The 27,678-nt window shown below is 47.8% G+C and overlaps 1 protein-coding gene across 4 annotated transcripts in view; it reads right to left on the reverse strand.

Annotated features, from left to right (window-relative positions):
- Positions 1 to 5,627: 5,627 nt before the first annotated feature.
- ERN1 (endoplasmic reticulum to nucleus signaling 1) overlaps positions 5,628 to 27,678 on the reverse strand; it is a 91,002-nt gene continuing 68,951 nt past the window's right edge. For all 4 annotated transcript variants that reach the window (XM_015120098.3, XM_001109583.5, XM_077972437.1 and 1 more), the window contains 12 exons: positions 26,645 to 26,763; positions 24,040 to 24,231; positions 22,248 to 22,521; positions 21,308 to 21,398; positions 20,816 to 21,005; positions 19,828 to 19,927; positions 19,339 to 19,538; positions 15,581 to 15,728; positions 14,385 to 14,512; positions 11,854 to 11,977; positions 11,354 to 11,421; positions 5,628 to 10,664 (listed from right to left, as the gene is read on the reverse strand). In XM_015120098.3, coding sequence (XP_014975584.2) covers positions 10,452 to 10,664; positions 11,354 to 11,421; positions 11,854 to 11,977; positions 14,385 to 14,512; positions 15,581 to 15,728; positions 19,339 to 19,538; positions 19,828 to 19,927; positions 20,816 to 21,005; positions 21,308 to 21,398; positions 22,248 to 22,521; positions 24,040 to 24,231; positions 26,645 to 26,763 — 1,847 coding nt within the window. In that variant the 3' untranslated portion in view covers positions 5,628 to 10,451. The remainder of the gene's footprint in view (positions 10,665 to 11,353; positions 11,422 to 11,853; positions 11,978 to 14,384; positions 14,513 to 15,580; positions 15,729 to 19,338; positions 19,539 to 19,827; positions 19,928 to 20,815; positions 21,006 to 21,307; positions 21,399 to 22,247; positions 22,522 to 24,039; positions 24,232 to 26,644; positions 26,764 to 27,678) is intronic.

The following is a 27,678-nucleotide window of genomic DNA, read 5'->3' on the forward strand; positions in this document are numbered from 1 at the left end:
AAAATTAGCCAGGCGTGGTGGCATGCACCTGTAATCCAAGGTACTTAGGAGGTTTAGGCAGGAGAATCGCTTGAATCCTAGGAGGCGGAGGTTGCAGTGAGCTGAGATGGAGCCACCGTACTCCAGTCTGGGTGACAGAGCAAGACTCTGTCTCAAAAAAAAAGAAGTATGTATAAGAATGTTCATAGTTACCTTATTCATAATAGCTAAAACCTTATTCATAATAGCTAAAACTGATAATTCAAATGTCCACCAACAGGTAAAGTATGGCGTATTCATACAATGAAATGCTACACAACAAAGAACAAATAACTAATATACCCAACGACATGGATGATCTCAAACAATATTGAGTCAAAGAAGTCAGACACAAAGAGAACATATTGCCTGCTTCCATTTCTATGAAGAGTAAGAGATGGATCTAATCTATGGTGATGGAAGCCAGAGGGGTGGTTACCCCCTGGGGAATGGAGAGTGTGTTTGGACTGAACGGGGCAAAAGAGGACCTTCTGGGGAGGTGGAAATGCTCAATGTCTAGATCTGGGAGGTGGTTATACTGGTTCTTATAATGTATGTAAAAATCACCAAGTTGCACATTTAAGATCTATGCATTTTACTATATGTAAATTATATCTTAATTTTTCTTTCCTTTTTTTTGGAGACAGGGTCTGTCTTTGTTGCCCAGGCTGGAGTGCAGTGGTGCAATCTCAGCTCACCTAGGCTCAAGTGACCCTCCCACTGCAGCTTCCTGAGGAGCTGGGACTGCAGGTGTGCGTACCATGCCTGGCTAATTTCTGTATTATTATTATTATTATTATTATCGGTAGAGGCGGGGTTTCTTCATGTTGTCCAGACTGGTCTTGAACTCCTGGGCTCAAGTAATCCTCCCAGCTCAGCCTCCTAACCTTTCATTTATTTTTAAGAGACAGGGTTTCACTATGTTGCCCATGCTGGCCTTGAACTTCTGGGCTCAAGTGACACTCCTGCCTCATCCTCTCAAGTACCTGGGACTACAGGTGTGTGCCACCGTACCCAGCTTTATACCTTAACTTTTAAAATGGCATATTGCTAAAGAGAAAAAAAAAAAGCAAGATTCAGACTGGTGTGCATAGTATGTGCATAAAAAATGAGAGGAAAGAATATGAAGTCATATTTGCTTAAACAACGACTGTAAGGATACTCTAGAATCCAAAGGAGACAGTCTACTTCAGTGGTGGATTTACCAGAAGCGGCCAGGGAGGGGAGAGGGAGGCATTTCACCTTTTTATCGTTTTGGACCTTTTTTTTTTTTTTTTTGAGATGGAGTCTTGCTCTGTCGCTCAGGCTGGAGTGCAGTGTCGCGATCTCACCTGGCTGCAAGCTCCGCCTCATGGGTTCACACCATTCTCCTGCCTCAGCCTCCCGAGTAGCTGGGACTACAGGCGCCCGTCATCACGCCCAGCTAATTTTTTGTATTTTTAGTAGAGACGTGGTTTCACCGTGTTGGCCAGGATGGTCTCGATCTCCTGACCTCATGATCCCCCAGCCTCAGTCTCCCAAAGTGCTGGGATTACAGGCGTGAGCCACCGCGCCCGGCCCTGTTTTGGACTTTTGAATCCTAAGCATAAATTACTCATTCAAACGCTTTTAGAAGTTTAAATTTAAAAGGAGTCCAGCCTGAGAATTGCTGCACTTCGACAGGTGAGTTTATGCCATTGACTTCTGTCATTTGAAGTTCTCCTTTAGCCTACATTTGTACTTTTCTTGCTTACCAGGTTTTTCCTCTTTCACATAGTGGGTTGAATTTTGTTGTTCCATTCCTCACCTGGCCCCAGTAATTTGAAAGGTTCTGTCTGTCCTGCAGTCAGTCACCCCCCACTGAACCCGCCTACTTAAGCTCATTGTTTCACCATGTCTAGAGTTGACCATTATCTATAACCTCCCACCAAGCAGGTCAAGAGCCTTTGCAGACATCTGCCAAACCTCAGCACCCCTCCCCCTACATATTTGGGAATTTTAGACTCAAATTTGGGAGAGGGAAGGTTTCAAAGAGAAATTAATGAAAATACTTAATTTTAAATAATTTTACTAGGCGCGGGGGCTCATGCCTCCAATCTCAGACCTTCAGGAGACAAGGTGGGAGGATCACTTGAGCCCAGGAGTTTTAGACCCTATCTCTACAAACAATAAAAGTGAAAAAATTAGCCAGGTGGGTTGCATACGTCTGTAATCCCAACTACTTGGGAGGCTGAGGCAGGAGGATCACTTGAGCCCAGGAGTTCGAGGCTGCAGTGAGCTATGATTGGGTCACTGTACTCCAGCCTGGATGACACAGTGAGATCATCTCTAAAATAAACAAACTTCTATACTTCCATCATGGGTCTTAGTATCTCACTACCTTCTCCTGAATTCCTTTTTGTTACTATTTATCTGCCAGTAATTCCTTTGTTGTGGGTTTGTGGGTGGTAATCTTTTTAAATTCTTTTATACTGTATTTGAAAATGTTGGCCAGGCAAGGTGGCTTAGGCCTCTAATTCCAGCACTTTGGGAGGCCAAGATGGGAGGATCGCTTGTGCTCCAGAGCTTAGGACCAGCCTGGGCAACGTAAGTGAGACCCCCGTCTCTACAAAAAAATTTTTTTAATTAGCCGGGCATGGTGGCACTCACCTATAGTCCCAGCTGCTCAGGAGGCTGAAGCAGGAGGATTGCTTTAGCCCAGAGTCTTGGAAAGAGTCCGCTTCCTGGCCCTTTCCAGTTCCATGGCCTTTTCTTCCATCAACATACATCCCTCCAACCCCTGACCCTGTCACCGTCTTCTCCTCCACTGTCACATCACCTCTCATGGCCCCGTCTCGGTCTCCAGCCCCATCGTTAGGAAACATCAGGTCCAGTAGGGACATGGGACTGGAGCACCAGGCCTCTCCTGGCCACTGTTGGTCAGTGACAGGCTCCCCCAGCCCGCCCTCACCCAATCACTTTCTCTTTAACATGGAAGCAGGCCTCCCTGTCATCCTCCGCGTCTTGGCTCAGCATTCCAGCTTCTGCTTATCCTCTAGAAACTTCACTGGGCCATAGTCCTGGTGGTGATTACTCTTTCCAGCTCTGTGTCACCTGGAAGCAACTCCAAGACCACCTCTGTGACTTTAACCAGTAGGGGAGCTGGGCTGGGAAGAGAAAGAGCAGTTTCAAGAGGCATAGGGATGAGAGGAAAGGGAAGAACACAACAGTCGCCACTTACGGGACTGACCAGCCAAACCTCTCAGAGGCCAAGTCTACTCAATTACTGTCTGGCCAGTCCTGCCCCTCAACCCCCACTGTGGGGGCTAAAGCTACTCTAGCTTGGATGCTGATCCCACATGTTGACCTCGATTAACCCTAGTTCTGGGAGTACTTCTAAGATTTCTACTTTCACGTACTTACCCTTAGGTCAAAAAAGGTTGATGTTATTGCAAACGCACACTTACCCTAAATCCTGGTCCTTAGGCAAATCCCCAGTGGTATGTAAGCCCTGAGTCTGGAGGGTAGCAGTGCAGGGATCCACCCTCTCATCTGATGGCTGCCTGAGACATGGCTTCTATCTCTATGTCCCTATTAAATGTTTCTGAGAAAACTGGATTTGTCCACCTCTTTCTTCAGCCTTTCAGCTCCCTCAGCCTTCAAGGGTAGGTCTTCCAGGGCTGCCATGTTCTCATCAGCCCTGACCCTCGGCCCACAGCAACTGGCCTGGAGATCGGTGGGCTCATGATTTGATTTTTGACCTTGGCACAGGGTCTGGTCAGTCTCTTGCTAAAGTGAAAGGTCTTAAATGTTTTCAATCGCGAAGGAAACACTGGTCTGCGGAGAGAGGAATAAGGTCATCGGGGATTTCCCCAAAGCACAGGACGCTCCAGCACGGATTCCTGGCCCGCTGTGGAAAGGCAGACAGGTGAGGTAGCTGTCACGAGGATCTGGGAGTGACGCATGGAAGTGACTACTGGAACAGATACCCAGGTAGTATGAATACGGACACTGACGGAATACAGATGTGTGCACACCTATCCAGCTACATTTTATGAAATGGATCAAACATCTGGAAAAGAACATTTTTGCAGTCCAGTACAGACTTGGCATGCAAAGCTGCAGACCCCACCTCCATGCCCCACCTTTGACAATTGTCCCCAGGCCCCAGAAGTACACCCAGGTCGGGCCTGCCCTCCTCCTAGGCCTGGACCATTTCAAGACTCAGTCCCAGCCCTGGTGAGAATCCAAGAGCTGTCTCTGCTGCCGCATGAAGTGAGACAAGGCAGCCAACTGAGGCAGAATAGGGTCTGGAGGCAGGGAACCTAAGGGTATTTCATACTGACTTCCTAGAACTAAATCTAAAGGAAAACCCTAACTTTCCACACCTAAGTAACAAAAGGACCAGAGGCTACTCCCTTTGATCTTTTCTGTCCACAACCAATCAACTGATTGCACACTGAGTCTTCATTTGCACAGAACTTTGTAAATTCATCCCTAATTGGTTGATTTTGGCAACCAATCAGATATTTGCACAGGGGTGTGACCTTAGTAACTTCACTTAAGCCTCTGGTTGGCTGCTGTCTGCAACCCACTGATTGCAGGTTACCACTTCATTTACCTGAGGTGAGCATGAAGTGGCCAATGGGAAACTTCTAAGGGGGTATTTGGACCCAAGAAGATTCTGTATCCGGGCCCTGGAGCCGCTGCTCAGGTCCGCGCCCACACTGTGGAGTGTACTTTTGCTTTCAATAAATCCCTTTCGTTTTTTTGTTGCTTCATTCTTTCTGTGCTTTTCTGGGCATTTTGTCCAATTATTTGTTCAAAACGCCAAGAACCTGGGCAACTTGCAGTCACAACCCTCTACCGGTGACACAATGACACCTCGCCGCCCTTCATTCGCCCTTGGAGTTGGCTGTGTCCGAGACTGCATCTCAGAGGAGGTGTGTGTCCAGAGGTCTCAGGGTTGCTCCTGGTGCCCTGTGAGGCATGAGGGGAGCAGGATGGGGTCGTGGCAGGTGGAGCTTGTGGAGGGCAGGAGCCAAGCTGGGTGCAGCCCCCGCTAAGCTGTCCTGGGGTGGGTGGGCCCTTGGGGTCCTCCCTTGTAAGCTGCCCCCGGCCTGGCACTGCAAGAGCAAGTAGAGCCTCACCTGTCCATAGAGAGGGCGCAGGGGAAGGAGCAGGTGTGTTGGGAGGATCGCAAAGTCCAAGCAGACGTCAGCTGAGCTCATTCCACATGCTGCTAACCTGCTCTTTGGGGCACTCCCCACCCTTGTTGGCCTCAATGGCATTTCTCCCCTCCTAGGTTTCCTGGTCCAGTATCCTACCTACTGTACCCATACCCCAAACTCTGCTCTGAAGCCCAATTCTTACCACGTGGCGTGTCTGTCCCAGCTGGCCACCTTCCTGGAATTCAGCCCAAATTAATACTTTGGGGAACTTCCTGCAAGGTTTCAAAGAAGCTTTTCTGATACACAGCCACCATGGAGGGTGTCCCAGTCCCTGGACCCTGCTGTGGATATGAGGACACCCATGCCCCACCAGCCGAGCCAGCTGCAAAGGACTCATAGTCCAGCCCCGGCCACCCAAGAGGACAGTGAGCACAGCCTGTCTGAGAATGGTATTTGAATCTTTAAGAAAATGAGACTGACTCCAAAATCTAAAACTATCTTTATTGTGGTTGGCTCGACATAAGATGCCGCCATCAATCAGCAGAATTATAAAACTGTACAGGAGGTACAAAAATAGGCTGTTTAACTTAGATAATGACCCTCATGTGTCTTCAAGCTTTAAAAATACACATAAAACTTGTACAATCTGGCAGTTTATAAAATATAAAGCTAAAAAGAGGATTTTGGGTTCCACAAAGAAGACTGTATCACACAATTAACACATACCAATTAAACAATTAACCATCCACACAGAAGACACAATGGCACAGAATTCTTAAAAATCACCTAAAAATTAACATTTTACCCCGACCAAATTAATCACCCTTTAATGACACTACTGTAAAGCATCTGTCCCATGGAAGGATACAGTATCACTTTTCCAGTTTTAAAATGGTCAGGGGTAAACAAATCTGATGTGCTTTAAGCAAGTACAATTGTAACTGGATACATTTCAGAGTAAAAATTAAATAAATATAAATAGGTTAAATAAATAGGTCATTGCAAAAAGAACACTACACAAGGTTTGCATCTGAGAATGCAGAGTAGGTGACTGGTAATGCTTTCTAGGTAAGTGGGGACTCCCCGTCACAGCTTTAGGGACACTGAAAAGGAATACTGTATCCACCAAACACATACACAGCACACAGGGGAGGTGGGGGCTTTGGCCAAAGTGTTGGTTAAGGCTGCTCCAGTGGGAGGCTCATTGCAGTCACGTTCTTTGTGGTTTTCCAATGTCTACAGAAAGGATTTAAGCGCTGGTACAAAAAGAACCAGGGTTACTCATGGGAAATCACTGTTTCATAAAGATAACAAAGTAGAGGAGGGGAGTAGACCATTGGGTTTAAAAGATGGTGTCCAACCTGGGAGGGTGGAATTTCGGCTCACCTGGAGAGGATGCCTGATGACTTCCTGCCAGGAGAAGCCAAAGCCAGGACACAGTCAACCAAAATGACTTCAGGATGGTGAGGGAAGGAACAAGGAAAAGAAACGCTGGGAAATTCAAAGAAAGGCAATCTCAGACACTAAAAGAGCAGAGAGAGAAAGCGAAACGGGGAACTTAAAGAGGCTCCTTCCAGGACGCTGGACTTCTCTTCCAGCACAGAAGGCTGCAAAAGTGGAACTGACCCCCCTTCCCAGAGGATCACAAGGCCGAGGATCCAATGGGCACACTACAAGGATCCAAGGAAAGGATAGAGAAAGAAACGGCTCTGGGAAAGCTAAACCTGGCCATAGTCCAACTGCCTGAAAAGAAAGCAGCCAAGATGAGAAAGTTGTACAATCCAAAGGTCCCCCCATCTGCATGAGCGGTTTGATCAGCAACCAATTAATCTCTCTCACTGCAGCGAGAAAGAATTGCCAAAGATAACTGAATCACATGCACACAAAACCTTACCAAAGGCTCAGGGCCAACTCTGATAAGGCCCTTTCTTCTAGAGTTGGTGGGAAGAAACTGCTGGATCTCTCACCTGCAGATCTTCCAGAACATCTATCTGTAACTGATCAGAGTGATGTCTCCTTGGAAGGGCCTCTGAGCACCACTGCACCGAGAACACAGCGGGAGGCAGAACACCTGCGCACCCAGGAGTTCACACTTCAGCTGCTAGATTGCTTCGCGGCTAATCAGGGAATACCAATGCTCCCCAAGTGAAAATGCTTTGGTGCCTCATGACTTGTGGACACTTCAAAAACTGAAATTAGGCCGGGCACGGTGGCTCGTGCCTGTAATCCCAGCACTTTGGGAGGCCGAGGCAGGCGGATCACAAGGTTAGGAGATCGAGACTATCCTGGGTAACACGGTGAAACCCTGTCTCTACTAAAACAAATACAAAAAATTAGCTGGGCATGGTGGCACGCACTGGTAATCACAGCTACTCGGGAGGCTGAGGCAGGAGAATCACTTGAACCCAGGAGGCGGAGGTTGCAGTGAGCAGAGATCGTGCCACTGAACTCCAGCCTGGGCGACAGAGCAAGAATCTGTCTCAAACAAACAAAAAAACTGAAATTAAAAAGACTCGAGAAACAACAAGAGAAATTCTGGCACATGTGCCCAACAGAGGTTCAATACAAGGTTCAAGACAAGATTTAAATAAGTCATAGTGTCCTTTGGATTCCTAACAGATGTGACCAAGTTCCATCTTAAAGATGAAGATAGCGTACAGTATTTCTAAAAAGTTCAACAGCCTTCCGGGATTGGAGAAGTCCCATAACCTGAACTACAGATCAAACAGCTAGGATGCAACACGACACGTGATGGTGCAGAGCCGTTCTGGCCTGAAAAGAACTTTCCACTCGCTGAGCACAGTGGGAAACCAGAATTCTCGAGACTAGAACTGGATACACCAGATGATGCCCAAGGTGTTTTCATGACAAGTACCCACACGGGATCTCTTCAAACAAATCCCCCAGAGGATGGACGGGAACCTGGGCTCCTAAAGGTGACTAAGAGGAGAGACCAGAGGTGATTGGACCAGATCCCTGTGATTCTGGGACAGAAGAGATGAAACTGCAAACACGTGCCCTTCCCCACACACTTCGGTTTCTTTGTGGCAGCAACACTTTTTTATTGTTGTCTCTCATCACAAGTTTCAGGAAAGCAGTTTTGCCTGTCTTGTTCATTGCTGTATCTCCAGCACCCTATATCCTGCCTAGCTCAATACAGTAAGTGCTCAAATAAAATACACTGAATAAATGATTTTGAGAAATCTGGGTGGTTAGAAACTAGTATAAGCAGAAAAGGCATTTGAAACAGTTGTCTCTAGGCAAGTAGGGCTAAAGCAGGGAGATGACACAAAATTGTGCCACTAGAAATCACCTGGGTACTCCCAAAGAGAAAATCTGTGCTGAGAACAAGGTGGGGGGCAGTCCCTGTGGCAGTCCTGCTAAACCACTCGTGGCAGCTTCTCCACCTTCTGATCCTCTCTTGGGTTACTGCCAAAGCCCACAGGTAAAGCGCCTTGCCGCCGTGTGGGGAGCAGTCTCAGACCACTTGGCACACGGCAACGAGCAGCAGGAAACGCAGTCTGGCCACGTTTCTGAAAAGTGCACAGCCTTGCTTAGAAGACGCCAAGGACACCGACCAAGGGCCAAGGTTCCAAGGCCTAAGTGAGGTAATCAATGAGATTTAAGGATGTAGGATCATGTTAATAGTAGGCACAAAAGTCCCTTTAGCTATGATGAAAGGAGGAGAACTGAATTCTATAAAGGCAGAGTAAGAGCTTTAGATGAGTAATCATGATACAAATACACAAACAGAAAACATCTTACAACATGAAGAAACAGTGATTTCTCTGTGAGTGAGTAAAATTCAACAATCCCATTCTTAATACTGAATGGAGTCTCTGAGTTCACCAGGCCTGAGCCGCAATGATCCCCCAAATGGCTGGAGAAAGTACACGGACAACATCTCCTTACACGGTAGGCTGATTGCATTTTAGCCTCTAAGGCTCTTGGGAGAGAAAAGACAAAAGTTTTGATGGAAACTAAAGCTAAAAATTATGTTAAGTTTAGAAAAAAACAGTATGGCACAAACATAATCTAGAGACTGTTCAATACATTTACATAGTGTTGCTATAATGTTTTACTCTTCAGCATTAGAGAATGTTCTATACATGAACACTCTTTCTTGAGGGGATGGTGATTTTTGGTACCACAAAAAAATAGAAGATGTATTCTATCTATTTATTCTTCACAAGTAAGCTTCAAGTTTAGCTTACTCATGCTGACATAGCATTCTACAGTATAATTAAAATATAGTTATTAAAATTTGCCAAGAAAAACAAAACAGCTGGCCCATGAAGCACACAGTGACCCTGGCCTTGGCCCCACCCTGGCCCTGACTCACCATGAGCCTCTTGTTCCACCAGCCTTGGGGACGAAGGAGGCTGACTGACTACTCGCTGGCCCAGGGCTTTCTCCTGATGACCAGGAGGGTCCCATTCGGCAGCCTCCCTCCGGTCCTGAAGGCTAGCCCCTGTCTGGGTCTTAGCTGCTCTCCTTGAAGGCCAGGGAATCTTTACCTCTTGCCCCAAGCACTCCTGAGCACCACCTCCAGATGGCCCAGGGCACATCCACCAAAGGCCACCGTTCTGGCCACTGGCACTGAGCCACGACTGCCTCCAGAACACAGCAGCCTCTTCATTTCTGAGACCTGCAGACACGACCCCACCTGCTGGCATGCATAGCTGACCGGTCCCTAATGCCATGCCTCATGCTCACGGCTCCTGCCTCTGTAGAAACACTAGTTAACAGTGACCTGGGCTACTCTGGGCACATCTGTGATCAATGAGGCATCTCATACCGCAGGACGACACCCTCTGAACTCCATCCTCCTTGTCAGCATCCCCCACCACTCAAGTCCGGTCTCCAGCGAAGGCTGCACTTGGTGCGTCTCAGCCTAGCTGCCCCAGCACGAAAGCAAAATGCAGGATTCCCTCCTCCCCCTTCCTGAAAGGCCCACAGACTTGACATTAAGCAGGAATTAAAAAAAAAAAAGTCTGAAGCAAGTTTATCCAGTAGACGGTTGGGGGTGCTACTCGCGCGGTCTTTGAGGCTCTCCTTTGCAGACATCCTGACTGTAAGGCTTTTAGGGCCAGCATCTTCCCAGCTCCCTGTAGGTCACGAGGGGCCACTTCTCCCACTTCCTGGGGTCAGCACTGTCCTCTGTGGGCTGCAGAGCAGGCGGCTCAAGGCACTTGGTTTGGGAAGCCTGGTCTCCCTGCAAAGCCGGGAGGTGTCAGGCTCTAATTGTGGTGACCAGGCCCTCAGTCACAGCTGGGGCCACCAGAACACAGGGGCCGCCCTTGCTCAGAGGGCGTCTGGAGTCACTGGGGGCTGGGGCTCTGGGGGCCTGTGGAAGTAGTAGGGCTGGAAGAGTCTCTCGTGGCTGCACAGCTCCATGGCCTGGTAGGTGTGTGCGAGGAGGTGGGGGAAGCGAGACGTGAAGTAGCACACGAAGTCGTCAGGGAGGGACCCCAGCGTCTCCCGCACCTCCGCAGGCAGTTCCCGGTAGTGGTGCTTCTGCAAAGAGAGTTGGAAAGCTTGGGAGGTTAGAAAGGGGTTAGAAAGCTTGGGAAGTGTTGGCAAAACACCCTTTCATCATGCAAGGAAGAGAAAGAATATGAGTGTTGGTTGGTTTTTGGTAAAGAAAAGGAAAAAAGGCTTATGTATCCAATAATCCAGCCCCATCATCTCCCTTGCTTCCCTCACTCAGGAGGAGGCCTCGAAGCGAGCAAGGCCCAGCCGGTCCAGCGGGGGCTCAAGCCTTCTGTGACAGTCAGGACCTGGAGACACTCCTGGTCACCTCAGGAGGAGTAAAGTCGCCTGAGACTGGAGTGTCTGTCCCAGCGGGGTCCCCGCATTCGAGGCATGTTTATACATGTTCCCACACAGTGGCTGCATCAGACAGGGAGAAGGCCCCACAAAAGTCAGTAACCAGAGACCAAGAGGGACACGGGCCGCAGAGCACTGCTTCCCAGAGCTTCATCTGCACCTGCGTCCCTGAAGGGAAAACCAGCATAAAAGAAGCAATAGCCTGCAGTTTGTCAAGTCCAGCTGAAGCTGCCTAGCTCCTGAGAGATGAGAATGCCAGCACGGATAGAAGATTTATCAAGAATGGATGAAAGGAGGAAGGTGTCCGTGTCAGCGTGAGCAGCATCCCCAACCGTCTACTGGATAAACTTCCTCCCCAGTATTTACACACCGCTTACCTTATTTCTCATGGCTCGGAGGAGATCTCTGACAGAACCACCTTTATAGGTCCTGAATTTACGCAGGTCTAGAAAAACATTGAGGGACGCAATGGGTAATCAAATTTAAAACTAATACATTCTAAAAGAAAACAATTCCCGGGTTCTGGGGATTACGGAGTTGGACTGAAAGGTGAGGTCACTCCACACCCAGTCACAGGAGCAGATCCTCCCATCCAAGCCAAGGGCGGTGTCCCCCTGAACCCCACCTGGTGATCGCACCCAGATCGGAAATGACCACCTAGAGCATGACACCATCACTCACCTGTCACTCTAGGGAACAAAAACGAAACACACATCAGTGTAACCAAACCACAGGGGACACACCCAAGAAAGTCTCAAACCCGACAAGTGGGATCTGGGGCCTGAACAGCCTGGAGCGTCCATTTCCACGTTTACTTCTTGGAAAGGCGGCAGCGGCTTTTGCAACATGCCCTCTCACACGCCGCCAGTGTGCTCACCTGTCTGGAGGGGGACGGTGATGTTCTCCCGCCAGTCCATCTTCACCACGGCTCTCCCGCCTCTCTCTAACTGCTTCACAATCGGGCCATCCAGGGATTCCTTTTCTATTCTGTCGCTCACGTCCTGTGAGAGAAACAAGGGCAGCAGATGATGGACAGTGCCGGAGATACTGAGAGCTGTGCGATTGGGATTCTGAGTAACAGACGGTCACTGGCACATGAGCCATGAAGGGATGACGGCCCCTAGGCCCAGACTGCAGCCTGCCCCCGAGCTGGGCAGCAGGCAACCTGCCCTCTGCCTCCCTCATCCGTGTCTTTCCCTGTGAGGTGCCCTGTCTGTTCCTCATGAAGGACAGGTCCACAGAGAGCTTCTCCATGACAGAGAAGCTTCACAGAGTACACCTGCACATAGACCATGAACGCATACCCTGAATTTCACATGTGCACACACGTGCCATGTGTATGAAGCCACAAGTGCAATCTATATCCAACGAACCAAAACCAAAAAGAAAAGGAAAGCTCAGATTTGATGTGCATCCTGTGCTTTGTCTACTCACTGAAACATGGTATGCTCAAGCCCATAACTGGTAGAGGGTCGCCACTCCTCCCTCCAACAGTAGAAAAGACCAGTGAAGCCGGGTCTTCTTCTCAAAGAGGAAACTTGGTGGCAAGAGTATGGGCTCCAGGGGCTTCTGTTGGGATTCAAACCTTGCTCTGCATTTGACTTTGGAAATAAGGAGAGGGTCAGGAAGCACCCAAGTACAGGCCTCTTGAAGTCCCATCAGTAAGACAGGTCGACAGCTGAGGACACAGGGAGTGGTGAGCCCTGCCTACATCAATGTTAAGTAGCCTTAGGAGACCGTTTTCTCAGAGCAGCCTTTTCTATGATGAAGACGAAGCCAGACTGGCTGAATTCCTACTTTACAATTGTCAGAGAAAAGCTGTGGAGAGGTCAGATTGTCAGCTTGGGTGCACTGGGAACACACGTGTCTGAGCTGCAAAGCTGTTACAGCTAAATGACCTGGGTGGAAGCCAGGTGTGTTTGACAGACATATACCTGGAGATACTAAGCATTTAAATCCTGTCCCATGGTGGGTGAAGGTCCCTTTGCATGGGTTTTATTCGTGTTCTGTATTTTGTGATCGAAATGACCTGGCTGGTTTTCACAAGTCCCTGGAAGACATATGGACTTGAGAATTTTCACATCATGTCCATGGACACAGTGACCAATCCTTAGGCTATAACATGGAAGACAGCATTGAACTCTCCCCAGCCCGATCCATCTGAATGGTTTCTGAGCCCCCACCTTGGGCCAGGAGGCAGGGACACAGTAGTGAATGCAGTAGTCAAGCACTCCTGCCCTCGAGGAGCTTACATTCTGGGGGCTTCCCTCTGGCCAAGGCCCCAGTCCAACCCCCGGAGAGCATGACGGTCACTTCTGAGTATGGTGCTCACTAAAATGTACTCTGCCTGGACCCAAGGGGAAAAGTACTGCCCCACAAGCCTGTTCTTCGGAGCCACGCACTGGGCAGGAGGCGATCAGGTGAGTTATGTTCAATTCATACATGGAAGACTTTGAAAAACACATTACCTCTTCAAAAGTCACCTGACATTGTCACAAAGCTTTTAAATAGTCAAATTGCCAAAGGAGTTCTAACTTTGCAGAACCTATTTTAAGCAAAATGAGATCTGGGCAAAGACTGTGTAAAAGATGATAGAACCAAATACAATATAAGAAGGCATTTAAATTTATGACACTTGGGCTGGGTGTGGTGGTTCATGCCTGTAATCCCAGCACTTTGGGAGGCTGAAGCGGGCAGATCACCTGAGGTCCGGAGTTCGAGACCAGACTGGCCAAGATGGTGAAATCCCATATCTACTAAAAATACAAAAAAAGTTAGCCAGGCCTGGTGGTGCATATCTGTAATCCCAGCTACTCAGGTAGCTGAGGCAGGAAAATCACTTGAACCTGGGAGGCAGAGGTTGCAGTGAGCCAAGATTGCACCACTGTACTCCAGCCTGGGTAACGGAGTGAGACGCTGTCTCAAAAAATAAATAAATAAATAAATAAACTTAAGACACTTGAATGAAATTACATGATGCCTGAGATTTGTTTTGAAATAACCTGGGGAGGGGAGAGGGTGAAGGTTAATACTTGTTGAACCTGAGGGATGAATAAAGGAGTGCTTGTTATAGCATTTAAACATTTATGTATTATATGTTTGGAAATTCCATAATCTAAAACTTAACAATTATGGCACATCCATATGAAAGAATACTATGGTCATTGGAATTTTAGAACTTTAACATGAAAGATACAATTGAAAAAAAAAAGCAGGTTCTGAAACTGTATATATGGTTAGATCCCAAGTATACTTTTATATATGAAGAAAACATTAAAACATCAGCCATGATTATCTCTCAGTTTTAGGGTAATAGGCAATTTGTTTTATTCTTTGTCCTTTTCTATATTTTCAAAATCTGAAAAACATTAAATGAAGACTCTGGATAAAGAGAACAAACGTCTCTACCTGGAAGAACTGGAGCTGCTTCTCTAGGCTCCAGAAGAACGGGTGTTTCAGCACGTGCTTCGCTGAGGGGCGTTTCTGAGGATCCATCGCAATCATCTTCTCTATCAATTCACGTGCAATGACGTCTTCTATAAAGGAGGAAAATAAGCAACTCACGATTACCAGTCCAAAGTCACAGGGAAATACCAAAACTTTAAAAAGGTGCATACCCTCTCATTTATGATTCTATTTAGAGGAATTTATTCCAATCAAATAATTAGGAACAGACACAAAACCTTAGCCAATGAGGTGAGTCCTCACTGCATGGTTTGTGAAGGAAGTGACTGTGAACATCCAACATCAGAGGCCCGAGTGGATATATTACTGTGCCTCTCTACGCTGGGCCATGAGCTGTTAAAATGCAGCTGTGGCTAAATACAGATTGTTGTGGACAGACATTCAAGGTGACGTTGAAAAACGTCCATGTTGCAAAACAGGATGCAGGATTTAACCTTATCTTTATAAAATATGCATACACGTCTAGATAAATGACTAGAATAACATATATGCAAAGATATTAACAGCCATCATTTATCCCTGTATAATGGGACTACATGGGCCTTTATGCTAATCTGTGTTTTCTACAATAAGGAAAATCAACCATAAACAAAACAATAATTTAGTTTTAATTTTTTCAAAAGGCAGCATTGGAGTGTCATGGGCCAATTACCAGCCAGGAAAACCTGAAGTCTGAAAGAAAGACTTATTGCACCCACACCAGGAGACCAGCAGGGTGAGGATAAAGCTTGTCTGTCCCCAGCCCAGCATGGACCGCACCTGCTGACCACTGGCCCTCACAAGAGAGAAGACAATTTGTCTTCCCAAATGCCAGTGCAGGAAGGGACCACAGATTATTTAACCCTCATGTCACCAGGTAGAAAAAGAAGGTCTCCAAAGGGGGCTTTGTCTAGGTCACACAAGTAGTTGGTGACCTGGAGGAATCTTGGAGCGTCTCAGCTTTAGAAGGTGGTGCCCCAGGGATAACCCTACCAACCCTCTACCAGATTCGGCACAAGTCTGTAGGTTCCTGAGGCCTGTGGGGTGAGCAGCTGGGGCGCCAGGGCCTCTGTGAGTACAGAGGTGGCACAGCCCAGCTCCGCAGGGCCACCTGAGGCAGCTGAGAAGCTGCTCCCAACCCCGACCCCTGGACTGCTCACCGTGCTTCTCTGGGTGCAAGCACTCGAGGCTGCAGGCACCCAGGAGGATGTTGGCCTGCCGCTGCAGGGACTTGCCAAAAGGGTGGCTGCCCTCAGAGATCACGTAGTAAAAGACGCAGCCTGCAGAAAAGATGTCCACCGTGTAGGTCTGAAAAGAGACATGAGGCATGAGAGGTGTGGGAGCAGAGTTTCCATCCTCACTCACAGCCAGGGAGGGAGGAGCACTGCTGCTGCTTCCGCCACCTGGAAGGTGTTCTGGGAGAATCAGCTGATATACGTGAACTGCGCAGAGCAGTGAGGGGTAACCTGCAGCACTGCACGGGTGTCAGAGGTCACAGTGGAGAAGCTGGGCTTGGAGCCACCTAGAAGCCCCTGGTTCCCTCTCATGTGAGATGCGGACACTGACAGCATGCTCCTCATGGGGTTGTTGTCAAGAGAGATGCGTTAGTATGCAAAAATGGTTGCTTGTGACAGTGCTTGGCCCATCAAAAGCTCTCCTGGCTGTTATATATTCCTTACCCCCAACATGAAAGTGCTCACAGGCAGGGTCTCTGCGTCATTGCTTTCCTGCTGTACCCCCAGGGCCCAGAATGGTGCCTGCACACAGTAGGTAGCAAAATTGCTAATAAGTGAATAAAACAGCTTATGATTCAAAAACAGCCCCAGAAACAAACTATCTGACAAGTTACCAAGGAGGTCATTTTTGATGTTAATCCGAGAAAGCCTCTCACTTATGCCATGAAACCATTCTGTGTCTACAGACGAGCTTCCTTTGAGGGAAATGTACGTTTGTGTTTTTTAGCTCATGCTACCTGGGGTGTAACACCAGGGTGGTTCCTGAGCACAGCTCAGGTCCCTGTTACTAGGCCCCGCCTCTGAGATTCTCCACCAGGTGAAGTGAGGGTCTAGTGAGAGGAACCAGGGGTTCATCGCCTTCCATGCTGGAGGAGACACACCTTGAACAACACAGCACTCTCAGCCTCACAACAACATTGTGAGGTGAGCAGAGCAAATACTTTCATCCCCAGATAAGAATGTGGATAGAAAGGTTGCATGACAAGCTCAGGGTCACTGCTGGATGTGACAAACCAGGATGGCATTCAGGTCTTCCAATCTCCAAACCTACCATGCTTTATTCCACCTCACCAGATTTTCCCTTAGGAAGGCGCTGGATTCAGGACGGGAGGAACATGGCCACCACGGCTGGAGCTCGCCCCTGATTCCCAGAGCTCTCCGGGTCTCCCACGCCCCCTACACTCTGTGCCACCTGCTGTCCCAGCATAGTCAACACTGACGTGAAGAGGCATCTTTCCAACCTCCCTGGCCCCAGTTATGTTCTTTCCCAAACTTATTATTGCCACTTGTCCTTGTAATTTGAATATTCCATAAGCTGTCAAACATGAGTGCCACGAATTTTGAGGTAAGCTGAATCTTTAGAAAGACTCCACAAAGGAAAGGGAATGGTTACAAGAGCTGTTGCGGCATTCGGTGTGGTGGACTCAACCGTAAGGGACTGGGTCACGAAGCGTTAAAAACCAGGCTTCTGCTCTCAAATCGCTTAGGAAGTGTTTGAAGTGTCCAAGCCTCCATGCAGAAGTGGCACAGGAGTGTGCTTAATGCAAGCTGGAAAATGAGGACTCCAGTCAGTCAGACCCAAATCTGAAAAGACCTTAGCCTACAGTACAAGATTTCTGTGACTTAAGGGCTTATATTACTTGCTTTAAGTTAAAATTAAGTGTTACGGCGTGTGTACGTGTTTTTATGATTCTTCGCTGTAACTGACTTCTTTGATGAACTGACCAGCTGCTGGTCCCCAGTGAGCTGGGTAAGAGAGGACCATATCTAATCCACTCAAGATGGCTGACCCATCCAGGTCTCCATCGGGCAGTGTCCAAGGTGAGCCTCAGCGACCTGTGCTAGAATAAGGTGCTCAAATGTGAGTGCACTCCTAGCAAATGGATGCAGAAGCCAGCTTGAAGGGGTTCCAGGTTGACCAAATTTGGAACAATTTGTGTATCAAAAGAAGTAAATAACAAAAAAAGGATGAAAATGGATTATAACATTAGTTTCAAAATCCTTGAGCCCATAGTGATCAAGAAAAAAAAAAAAACGAGAGAGAGAGAGAAGAAAGTGAAAAGAAAGCTCTGCTTTACAGAAAAATGTCAGCTAATAACGCAGAAGAATTTCTACTGAACTGAGTACTTCAGGCAAGGGTGATCAACACATGCTAAACCACTGCGTGAGTGACTGTCAGTAAACAGGATATCACATTGTGCTGAAGGATCACCCCAAATACTAACAACAGAGGAGGAAATGAACCCTTATGATAGAGAGATCAGCTGTAGCATCACTAAGAGGAGGCGATAACAATCTTACAGATACGATCTTACAGATACAATCTGCCATCACATGCTTCCTGATGCAGAGACCTGTGATCTACTCATGCCAAAAACATTTAACTTGAACCTAATCAAGCCTCTACACCTGACTTCTGGTTTCCAGGAAATACGAGGAATACAGAGAAATGTTCAACGTTGTCATGAGGAAACAAGTAAATAAATCAGAATGGGGCATTTTATAACCCACTGCCTGGACTCTTCAAAATGGAACTTCAACATGGAACAAAATATAGGTGGAAAGATGTGTAAATTCCAAGAGACAGAATCAAATGTAATGCAAGACACTTGATTCCATCCTGGTATACAAAACCCAGTAGGTGTCGAACCCAGTAGGTAGCTAAATACGCAGCTCTATAAAAGACATTTGGGGACTAATTGGGGAAATTTGAATATGGATTGAATATGAGATGATGGATAGAAACAGTATTAATTGTTGAGGTGGGATAATGGTATTGTGGTTGGAAACACAATGTATTCCTTAGGAGACACGTGCTGAGGTCTTCAGGGGTGAAGGGTCAGGATGCCTGCTACTTATATTCAAATGGTTCAGTAATAGGCAAAGATAAAGCAAACGTGGCAAAAGTTTTAACAAACGTTGAATCTAGGTGGAGGTACACAGGTATTCATGTTAACATTCTTTCAGCCAGACGCTGTGGCTCATGTCTGTAATCCCAGCACTTTGGGAGGCTAAACCTGAGCCCAGGAGTTTAAGACCAGCCTGGGCAAAATAGCGAGATTCCACCTCTAAAATTTTTTTTTCTTTCAATTTTCTTTATGTCTAAAAATTATCAAAATAAGTTGAGAAAACAAAAAAATTTAAAAATAATGAAAACTTGAAGTTTGCTCACGCTGTGCAAGTCCTGACTTCCCAGTTTACCAAAATTAAAAAGGGGTTAAAAAGTGATTGATTTAGCTGGGTGTGGTGGCAGGTACCAGTAATCCCAGCTACTCAGGAGGCTGAGGCAGGAGAATCGCTCAAACCTGGGAGGTGGAGGTTGCAGTGAGCTGAGATCACGCCACTACACTCCAACCTGGGTGACAGAGTAAGACTCTGTCTCAAAACAAAAGTAAACAAAAACAAACAAAAAAACAAACAAAAAACCAACCAACAAAACAAACAAACAAAAAAACAAGTAATTGGAAGAATAGGGGAAAAAAATAGATAATTGCCCACATTTGCCCCTTTAATCATCTGAACATGAGATGACATAGAAAGTTCATACAGAAGCCTTGGTGAAAGGAATGCCATTCTCCAGCTACACGGGCATCAGCCCCCGAACCTGGAATTTAAAGGTTCTACTCCTGAAGATACAATGGGCTGGTTCTGTAGTTTTCAAAGGGCCATAGCCTATTACTCACAGGGTTCTCCTTACAGTCTTCGCTCAGCATCTCTGGAGCGATCCAGCCTTCTGTGCCAGGCACCCCAGATCGGCGGCTGAAGCTGTGCCTGCCCGCTGCCAGCTTCTTGCACAGGCCAAAGTCAGAGATCATGGCCTTGATCTTGCCATGTGCATTGGGCATGGATATGAGAATGTTGTGGGGCTTTAGGTCTCTGTGAACTAATAGAGAACTCCAGATTAGTCCAATGCTTACCAGGAGCAACCCCAGGCCTCCTCCTCCAATGGGGAGTATGTCCTCGTCAGACTCCCAGGATGCCTGCCACCACCTGGCTCTGGTATTCAACTATGTAGATTCCTCCTCAAATTCTTACACCACTCATCTTTGCTACTGGCGATGTAGCCAAGAGATTGAACAGAAGCAAGGCCCACCCAAGCTACTGGTTAGCCCCACCTGGGTCACTGATTACCCCTACCCAGGCTGTTGGCCTGGTAAAGCGCGGCCTCTCACCGATGTTGAGGGAGTGAAGGTGGGCCAGGCCCGAGGTGGTCTGCTGCAGCAAGGTGATGGGCTCCAGGCCGAGATGCGCAAAGTCCTTCTGCTCCACATACTGCAAAAGACATGACAACGAGGTCACGGCACACAGTCCTCAGGACTTGGCCCCTCAGCTTGTTTTCTTTGATACCATTTTAAGAAAGAAACGGGAAGTTTTACTGACAACATTCTGTCTAAATCTATATTTTCCAACAAGGAGCAAAGCTCCAATCTACTAATTTACAATAAGAAAGATAAGAAGGCAAGAAACTCAAGTTCATTGCCTCATATAGGTAAACCTACAAAGGAATCCAAATGATACTGATAGAGTTTCAAGGTGAGCCTGGAAACTGAACAAAAGGAGTTTGCTGGATGATCTTAAAGCCTAGAGTTACCAGCCGGCATCCTTCAAGCCCACACCAGCCATGACTGAAGATGGGAAGAACAACTGTCCAGGTTTCCTGGAGGCAAAGAGGGAGAGACATGCCAACTGCAAGCAGACTGCCCAGGCATGCAGGGGGACCACCCTGTTACAACTAGAGGGATGAAAATGCTCCACATTTTGACTGTGTATGTGGTTAAATGGGTATAGACATTTGTCAAAATTCATCAAGCTGTACATTTAAAATGAATACAATTCACTGTAACTTTTTTTTTTTTTTTTTTTTCTGATGGGTTCTCACTCTGTTGTCCAGGCTGGAGTACAGTGGCACAATCACTGCTTACTGCAGCCTCGATCTCCTAGGCTCAAGCAATCTTCCCACCTCAGCCTCCCAAGTAGCTGGGGCTATAGGAGCACAGCACTAGGCCTGGCTAATTTTTGGTTTCTTTGTAGAGATGGGGTTTCACCATGTTGTCCAGGCTGGTCTCAAACTCCTGAACTCAAGTGATCTGCTCACCTTGGCCTCCCAAAGTGCTATGACTTTAATAAAGTTAACAAAATAATAAAAAAAAATCAATCCACCTCTTGCAGGGTGGCTGCACACAGCTCGATGGCAATGTACTGGAATTGCCGGTCCTTCTCCGTGCAGAAGTAGCGGATCACGTTCGGGTGCTCATCTGATTCTCGCAACAGCTGGACCTCACGGTCTGCGAAGCTAAAACACTCGGGGAGGATCCTCTTCACGGCCACATCACGGTTGTCAAACATGCCCCTGCGGGATGAGGAGCAGGAGTCGTGTCTGGTAAGCACGAGTCAGGCTGTGTAAACGAGGTGAGAACCTGGGTCCACAGCATTCAACTACTGCTTCCCAGCCTAGAGGGCCCCGACTGACTGCCTGGTGGCCCCGGAATCATTGCTTCTCTCAGTGTGCAAGCTCCCTGGAGGCGGGACTCCAAGTGCCTAGGTCACTGCTTTGACCCTGTTGTGCTCTGAGCCTGGCACCAGGCTCGCAACCTGACAGGCAACAACTTAGACACCAGGCGGTGAGGGCAGGGGGCTGGCTAATCCACTCACCGGTACACAATTGTGCCCTCAGCTCCATGGCCCAGGACGTCCTTGGGACAGAAGGAAATTTTCCCAACTATCACCATGCTGGTTTCCTCATCTGGGACAAAACAGGAAAAAGAGAGATTGTTTCAAACTGATTATCACCTAAAGAACCTTGAGGTTAACGTGGTGGCAAGCTTCCTGACCTCAGATTAAGAGATGGGATTTAAGAGGCACTGCACCCCAGACTGCTGCTCAGGAAGAGCCTGCCGGGCCCACTCCCCATGTACACCCAGGGCTGCCTCTTCCCCCTGCCCCTGCATTCTGTTTCTGCCTTTACCTTACTGTGTGATTGCATATCTTAAAACCTTCTGGAAGGCAGGCATTCTCCATAGCGTTTCATATACTTATACATATTTATTGTGATATAGTTAGAATGGTTTAATGGTTAACAACCACCACGAAAGTCCACTGTAAAGATCCGCACTGAAACACTCAGGAGGCGGTGGTGGACACGTAAAAATGAGGAGACTGCCCGGGACAGAGGGCTCTGAGGTCCCTGCACCAGCTCTGTGCCAATTCCCTCAGAATTGGGGCTCTGACAACTGGCTTGAGCCAACTTCCACAGAGGAAAGCAGATAAACTGTGACACTTTCACACTTGGCCACCAGCTGGCCCTGGGAACTCTCTCCAGCCCAATGGGCAGCTCACCTCTGGTTAGCCGCGACACCCAGCCCTTGTGGAGAGACAGGGGGATGGCCAGGGTGGTCCCCAGAAGGCCCTCTGAGGGGGAGATGCCAAGGGATGGGGCAGAAGCCTTCCTGCAGAGACCCTCAGAGTACCAGTTAGAGGAGAACACAATGCATCCCTGAGAATGGCACTTTACAATCTTATGGAGACTCCTTGGACTTCTCAGGAGGTGCTCGAACAAAACACGAAATAGCATCAAGATGGCAATTGGCTTTACCTCCGTCGTCTTGCTCCAGGGAGGGGCTGCTGCCAGCCTTGGAGGTAGAGCTGCCGGAGCAGAGCGAGTGGTTGGAGGCCCTGGGGGACATGTTGGGGCTGCTGGTGCCCGAGCTCTCTGAGTATGGGCCAGATGTGTCCAGAAGCTCGCCGTCCTGAGCCGTGTCTCCAGGTGGGTGGAAGGGCAGCTGCTGCTGCTGCTGCTGCAGGAGCTGAATCTTCTCCAGTTCCTTCTGGAACTGCTGGTGCTGGAGCTGCTGCTGCTGATGCATGCTCTGGGAAGAGAAACCCATGTCCAGACAAGGGCAGCTGTTCCCACAGGGAAACAAACAGCTGGGAAGGGACAGGTCCCAGTGGTGGAGGGAGCATGTGTACTTTATGTGACCCCACAGGGCACAAAGAGACCAGTGAGAAGGCACCTGGAGGCAGAATCGCTTTGACGACTGGAGGTCTTTCTGCCGACTAGTTAGATCCTTGCTCGTACAGCCCACTCCCCAACCCTAGGAGGGGCTGGATGGCCACCAGGGGAAGGACTGTGTCCTAGGCTGAGGGCTGTGCCAGTTTCATTCGGTTCTAAAATTCTGTGATTTTTATGAAAGTCTGAGAGTTGTTGCAAAGGTGAAACCAAACAGGAAGCACAGGTAGCATGGCTGAGCCAGTGGTGGGTGGGGGCAAGCCCCAGGTTTGCCATCTACCATGTCTGTGTGTTGGCTAGAGGCTAGCGCACAGATGCTCAGTAGTCCAGAGGGGCAGGTGAGGAAGCTGTGCTCCCCTGCACACACACTGCCAGGAGGTGGCAGTGGGGCTGACACATGGTGAGCCTGGCTAAGGTCCTGCTTCCCCCTTTCATCCCATTGCCTTCCCCGTGGCCACATGCCTCTCAAATACCTGAGGATTCATTCTGTAATTACCTGAAGTAGTAGCCATCTGTGATTATCCCTACCCATGTCCAGGAGGTGGACTGAAGGGACTTCTGTGAGCCACCAACCCACCAGGGAGTCATCTCTCCGTCCCTCCGCCACGGGATGGAGTCCTGGAAATGCTGCCTACTTAGCTGGGTACCCGTAAGGAAAGTTACTTAGCTCCTCAGGATCTACTTGCTTCCTTTGTGGACAAAAGAAAATCATTATTGACCTATGAGGTCAATAATAATGACCTCATAGGACTGAGTGAGGTGAAAAGTGAAACCATCAGGTGCAGACGTGCCAATGGAGAGTGCCGTAAAGGGTCTGTCATTCCCATTCCTGGGCGGGTCATTAGCTTCCTGAGCTCTCAGGTAACAGCATCTCCATGCTCTGAGCAACCTGCTGAAGGACCACTCCCCTCACATATTTCATCCCAGCCACAGCCTGCTCCGCTACGGAGCCTGCTCGTTTCCAACTAGGAAGTAACGGAATGGCCATGCTGCCTTTTTCACACAAGCTGATCTCACGGGCAGCTTCTTTTTTCTTTGATTGGTTCTCCCCAGCAGACGTTCTAATGGCAGTTTTTAAGAGAGGAAAGGTCTTCATCTATTATCCTTATTCTTTAAAAATACAGATAACTACTCAAAATCATCTTTGAGCAAGGCTTATACATCAGCTCGCTCTTGAAAAACACTAAGATTTAGGTACCAAATTGTCCTTTTCTGGGAGGCTAGTGTCTCTTTAATTATGTTTTTGAAGATAAACACTGACTTTTAAATGGGGAACGAAATGTGCTGGTTGTTTTTGTCTCGATCTCACTGACGTGAGGTGACAGGCAGAGAAGCCCCAGAAACAGGTGGAGGGCAAAGGAGAAGTGCTGAGCTTTACCAGGGGGTAGGTGATGATGAAGGCCACCCAGCCAATCAGCAGGAAGGTGCTCAGGATGATGGTGGCCACGTCCTTGAGCATGGAGTCCACGGGGGCCTCGGGCCGGGCGGGGGCATGGGCGGGCTTCTCCTCCACATCCCGAGACACGGTGGTAGGTGCGTTTTCTGAAGTCTGGTCAACCAGGTTGATAACCTTGCATGGGAGAGAGTTGCGACATCACTGCAAAATTTGTAGCCAGATACAGATGAGGCCAGCAATCAAGAGAGGCAATCACTGTTTACAAGGATATGACTGTACTGCAGGGTGTTGTATTTGTTTTAAGCTCACCAAAGATCATGTAGGCAGATAATTGTTGCCTCCTTCAAAGCAATTGCTTTGAGAGACCATGCATCTTTGCAGTGAGGTTATCATTATTCAAAAATAGTTTTTGGAGCAATACTTTTGGCAGGTGTCTTCAGACCCTACATATTTTTTTTTTGAAAATCCTCAAAAAGGCAAACACTTCCTCCTTTGATGGTAGGTTCAGTATCCGGGAAAATTCTGAAGTCATCTGTAGCGAAGTCTGGTGAAAAATTGGTATTTGATTTAATAATACCATTTCTCATTAAAAGGAAATTCACACGTATATGGAGACGCATGGCTAGAAAGTAATAAAGCAGTTTTGTGTTGCCTGTAAACCGTCAGTGTAATCCCAAAAATATAATTTATTCCAGTAGTCCACTATTTCTTCAAAGTTTTTAAGAAGCATCAGAAGTGTTTGTTAAAGAAAATTTAGAAGCCCAAAATTAAATCAGATAAAAATGGAGCTTCCCTAGAGTTCCTCAGAATCTCCAAGACTTCATGGAACATGCATTTAGAAAAATGCATTGATTCATTCTCAAATATCTAGTATTCCAGGTATGCAGTTATCATCTGCCCAACAAAACTAACACAGCCTCCATGGCACGTGCTGAATTTCCCACATGCTAAATTTCCCGCACACTCACACCATTTCACCCCTCCCCCCAGATGGCTGCCTAGAATGTTCTTCTCTCCCCTTCCAGGTGTACCCCTCTTGTTCGCGTCTCTCCCACAGTGCCTCCCACATTTTGGGGGGTTTGTGGCCTGCAGAGTGTATAGGAGGCATCTGGGCATGTGGCCAGGGACATCTGTATGTCTCATCACCATACAGATGCACCTCAGAGTATTTTAATACTTACTTTTTCAAAGACTGTTATCCAAGACTAGATGGTTAAATGTAAAGATCTGACCTGTGGCTACCTCTGGGTGTAAAATTAAGGACACTGTCTTATTTTCTTCTGTATGTGTTTATTTTCTAAGTGTTCAATAATGAATATGCAGGACTTTAATAAGATTATAGGACAATGCTGTTTGAGATTGCTGTTTTAGGAATCAACATATTTCTCCAACTGGGCTACCTCCATAGATGATGGTAAACAGATACTGGGCCCTGGAATCTTGAAAGTCCACAATTTCCTTTGTCTCTGGATATCTCAACCGAATTTGTTGTGCTTTTGGTCTCTGCATTAGTCAGCCATTCTCTTTTCTTCTGACCCTGCTCATGTAGCCCAGGTGTGTCTCTGTTCCTGGGCCCTCCATGGCAGGGCTGCCGAAGCCGCCAAGCCTGAATAGCTCGCTAAGCCTCAGACGTCCCCTCTTCCCCTTCCCTGGCCATGTTGAGTTCTCTCCTGCACAGCCACCCTTCCACCTCCTCCACCGGCTCTGTGCCCCAGAACACTGACCTGTATGGACCAAAGCAATGGCCTCCCCAACCCCCTGTCGTTTCTGACTGGGTAAAGCTAACAGGGGGCGCCAGCAGATGAGAGAGAGGAAGGAGAATGAGGTTGACTTCTATGGGGCTGCTGAATTCCTCAACTGATGCTTTCAGCTCCGGGTCTGCAGTCCTTTCTACTCCCTCTCCTCTGGCTTTAGGCCAAGGTGTGCTAAGAGAGCCCCTGGAACACTGCGCAAATAGTCTCAGGCCACTCTCTGTCTGCTTCATAAAACTTCAGGTCTCATCACTTCTTCAACATTTTTTTTTTTTTAAGCAGTAGGGTCTTGCTATGTTGCCCAGGCTGCTCTCAAACTCCTGTGCTCAAGCAATCCTCCTGCCTTGGCCTCCCAAAGCACTGGGATTACAGATGTGAGCCACCCAACCCAGCCTTCAATAGGGCTTGCTCCTCCTCCACAGGGCTTGTTCCAGGACCTGTAACATGGTTCCTTTTTACCCGTGTGAGCCCATTTCCTACTACTCCCAGCTTAGTAGCCTCGGGTCTGGCCTGGGAGCTGGACACACCAGCATTCTTCCCACTCCAGGCCTTTGCCCTTGCTGTACCATCCCTCCTGTGCCCCCTTGTTCCCTCCACTTGGCCAAATCCTACCCATTCATCCAGGTCCAGGCCCAGCTTGGTCCTGCTACCTTTCCTGCACCTTCCTTCACGAGTTGCTTCCTATTCCTCTCCACTAGCCCTTAACTATTTATGTTGTTTGCTTTGGATTCTGGTGCATTCCTCTTCCCTTCCAGAAAAGGCTGCATGATCAGAAGGCAAAGTCAAAGTCTAATGCCTCACCCTCCCAACACCTAACACCAACAACCCCGACTCACTTCCTCAAAGCTCTTTTTCTCTGAATCAGCAGGAATCACATTTTCCCGATGTTTGGGCAGATTGTTGGGAAATCTCTCCAGCATCTTGGTAGATGCAGACAGTGGGGTTTCATGGTGGCCTATGAGAGGAAACAAAACCTTGAGTGAGAACAGTTTCCCGAGCTGCGGTGGCACTCAATGCTAAACTTAGGCAACAGGTGCTACCCACTGAGGGGCCCACAGTGCAAACTCTCAGCAAGACTGCGAGTTAGAGAAAATGAGTGGCAGTTACCAGAAAATTCCATCAAAGCAGGACCTTTACTACTTGATGGCAGAATACAGTATTCCGTGTCTCCTAGTGAGGAGCAAAGAAGTGTCCTTGTCATGACAGGGATCAGGACATTTGGGATGCACCAGACACAAGGCTCATGGGGCTGCATGGGTCCAATCCACAGGTGAAGTATTATGAGGCTTCATTAAAAGTTCAAGGAGTTCTCCTTTCAATGCTTTCCCCGATAACGTCACTCTTCTATGGCTGCCGAATTCCCATCTTGGTATTTAAATTGCTCAGGTGGAGTTCTAGTCCTACTATTATGTAAATGTGAGCTTCCATCCGGGAAAGTGGTACATTACTTGCAAGAGAGCAGTAGGACACACCTGCTAGATGGATGGGGCCATAGCTCGCTCCACATTCATTCGTTGTTCACTACACAACTATTGCATGGCTACTGAGTGAGCATTCATTACGCATTTATTGAGCATCTATTGTGTGCAATTACTGTAAGAGATACAAAGCTGACTAGAATAAGGAACTGGGATTTGATAGGGCTTGATAATCCATTCATCTCTAAAAATGAGTCTACATACTGCCCCAAAGAGCCAGGTCACTTTTTCAGATTAGGCTGCCGGCAGCTTGGCTGACTTTCCTCTCTGTTCTCTCGCTGTGAGCAGATCTCACTCTCACATCTCTTTCACCTTATGATCTTTCCATTGTTCCCCTAAACCTATCAAAGATTTCATGACATACATGCCAGGATGACAACAAACAGGAACTA

Source organism: Macaca mulatta, chromosome 16 (assembly GCF_049350105.2).
Source record: "Macaca mulatta isolate MMU2019108-1 chromosome 16, T2T-MMU8v2.0, whole genome shotgun sequence".
Taxonomy (NCBI): Eukaryota; Metazoa; Chordata; class Mammalia; order Primates; family Cercopithecidae; genus Macaca; species Macaca mulatta.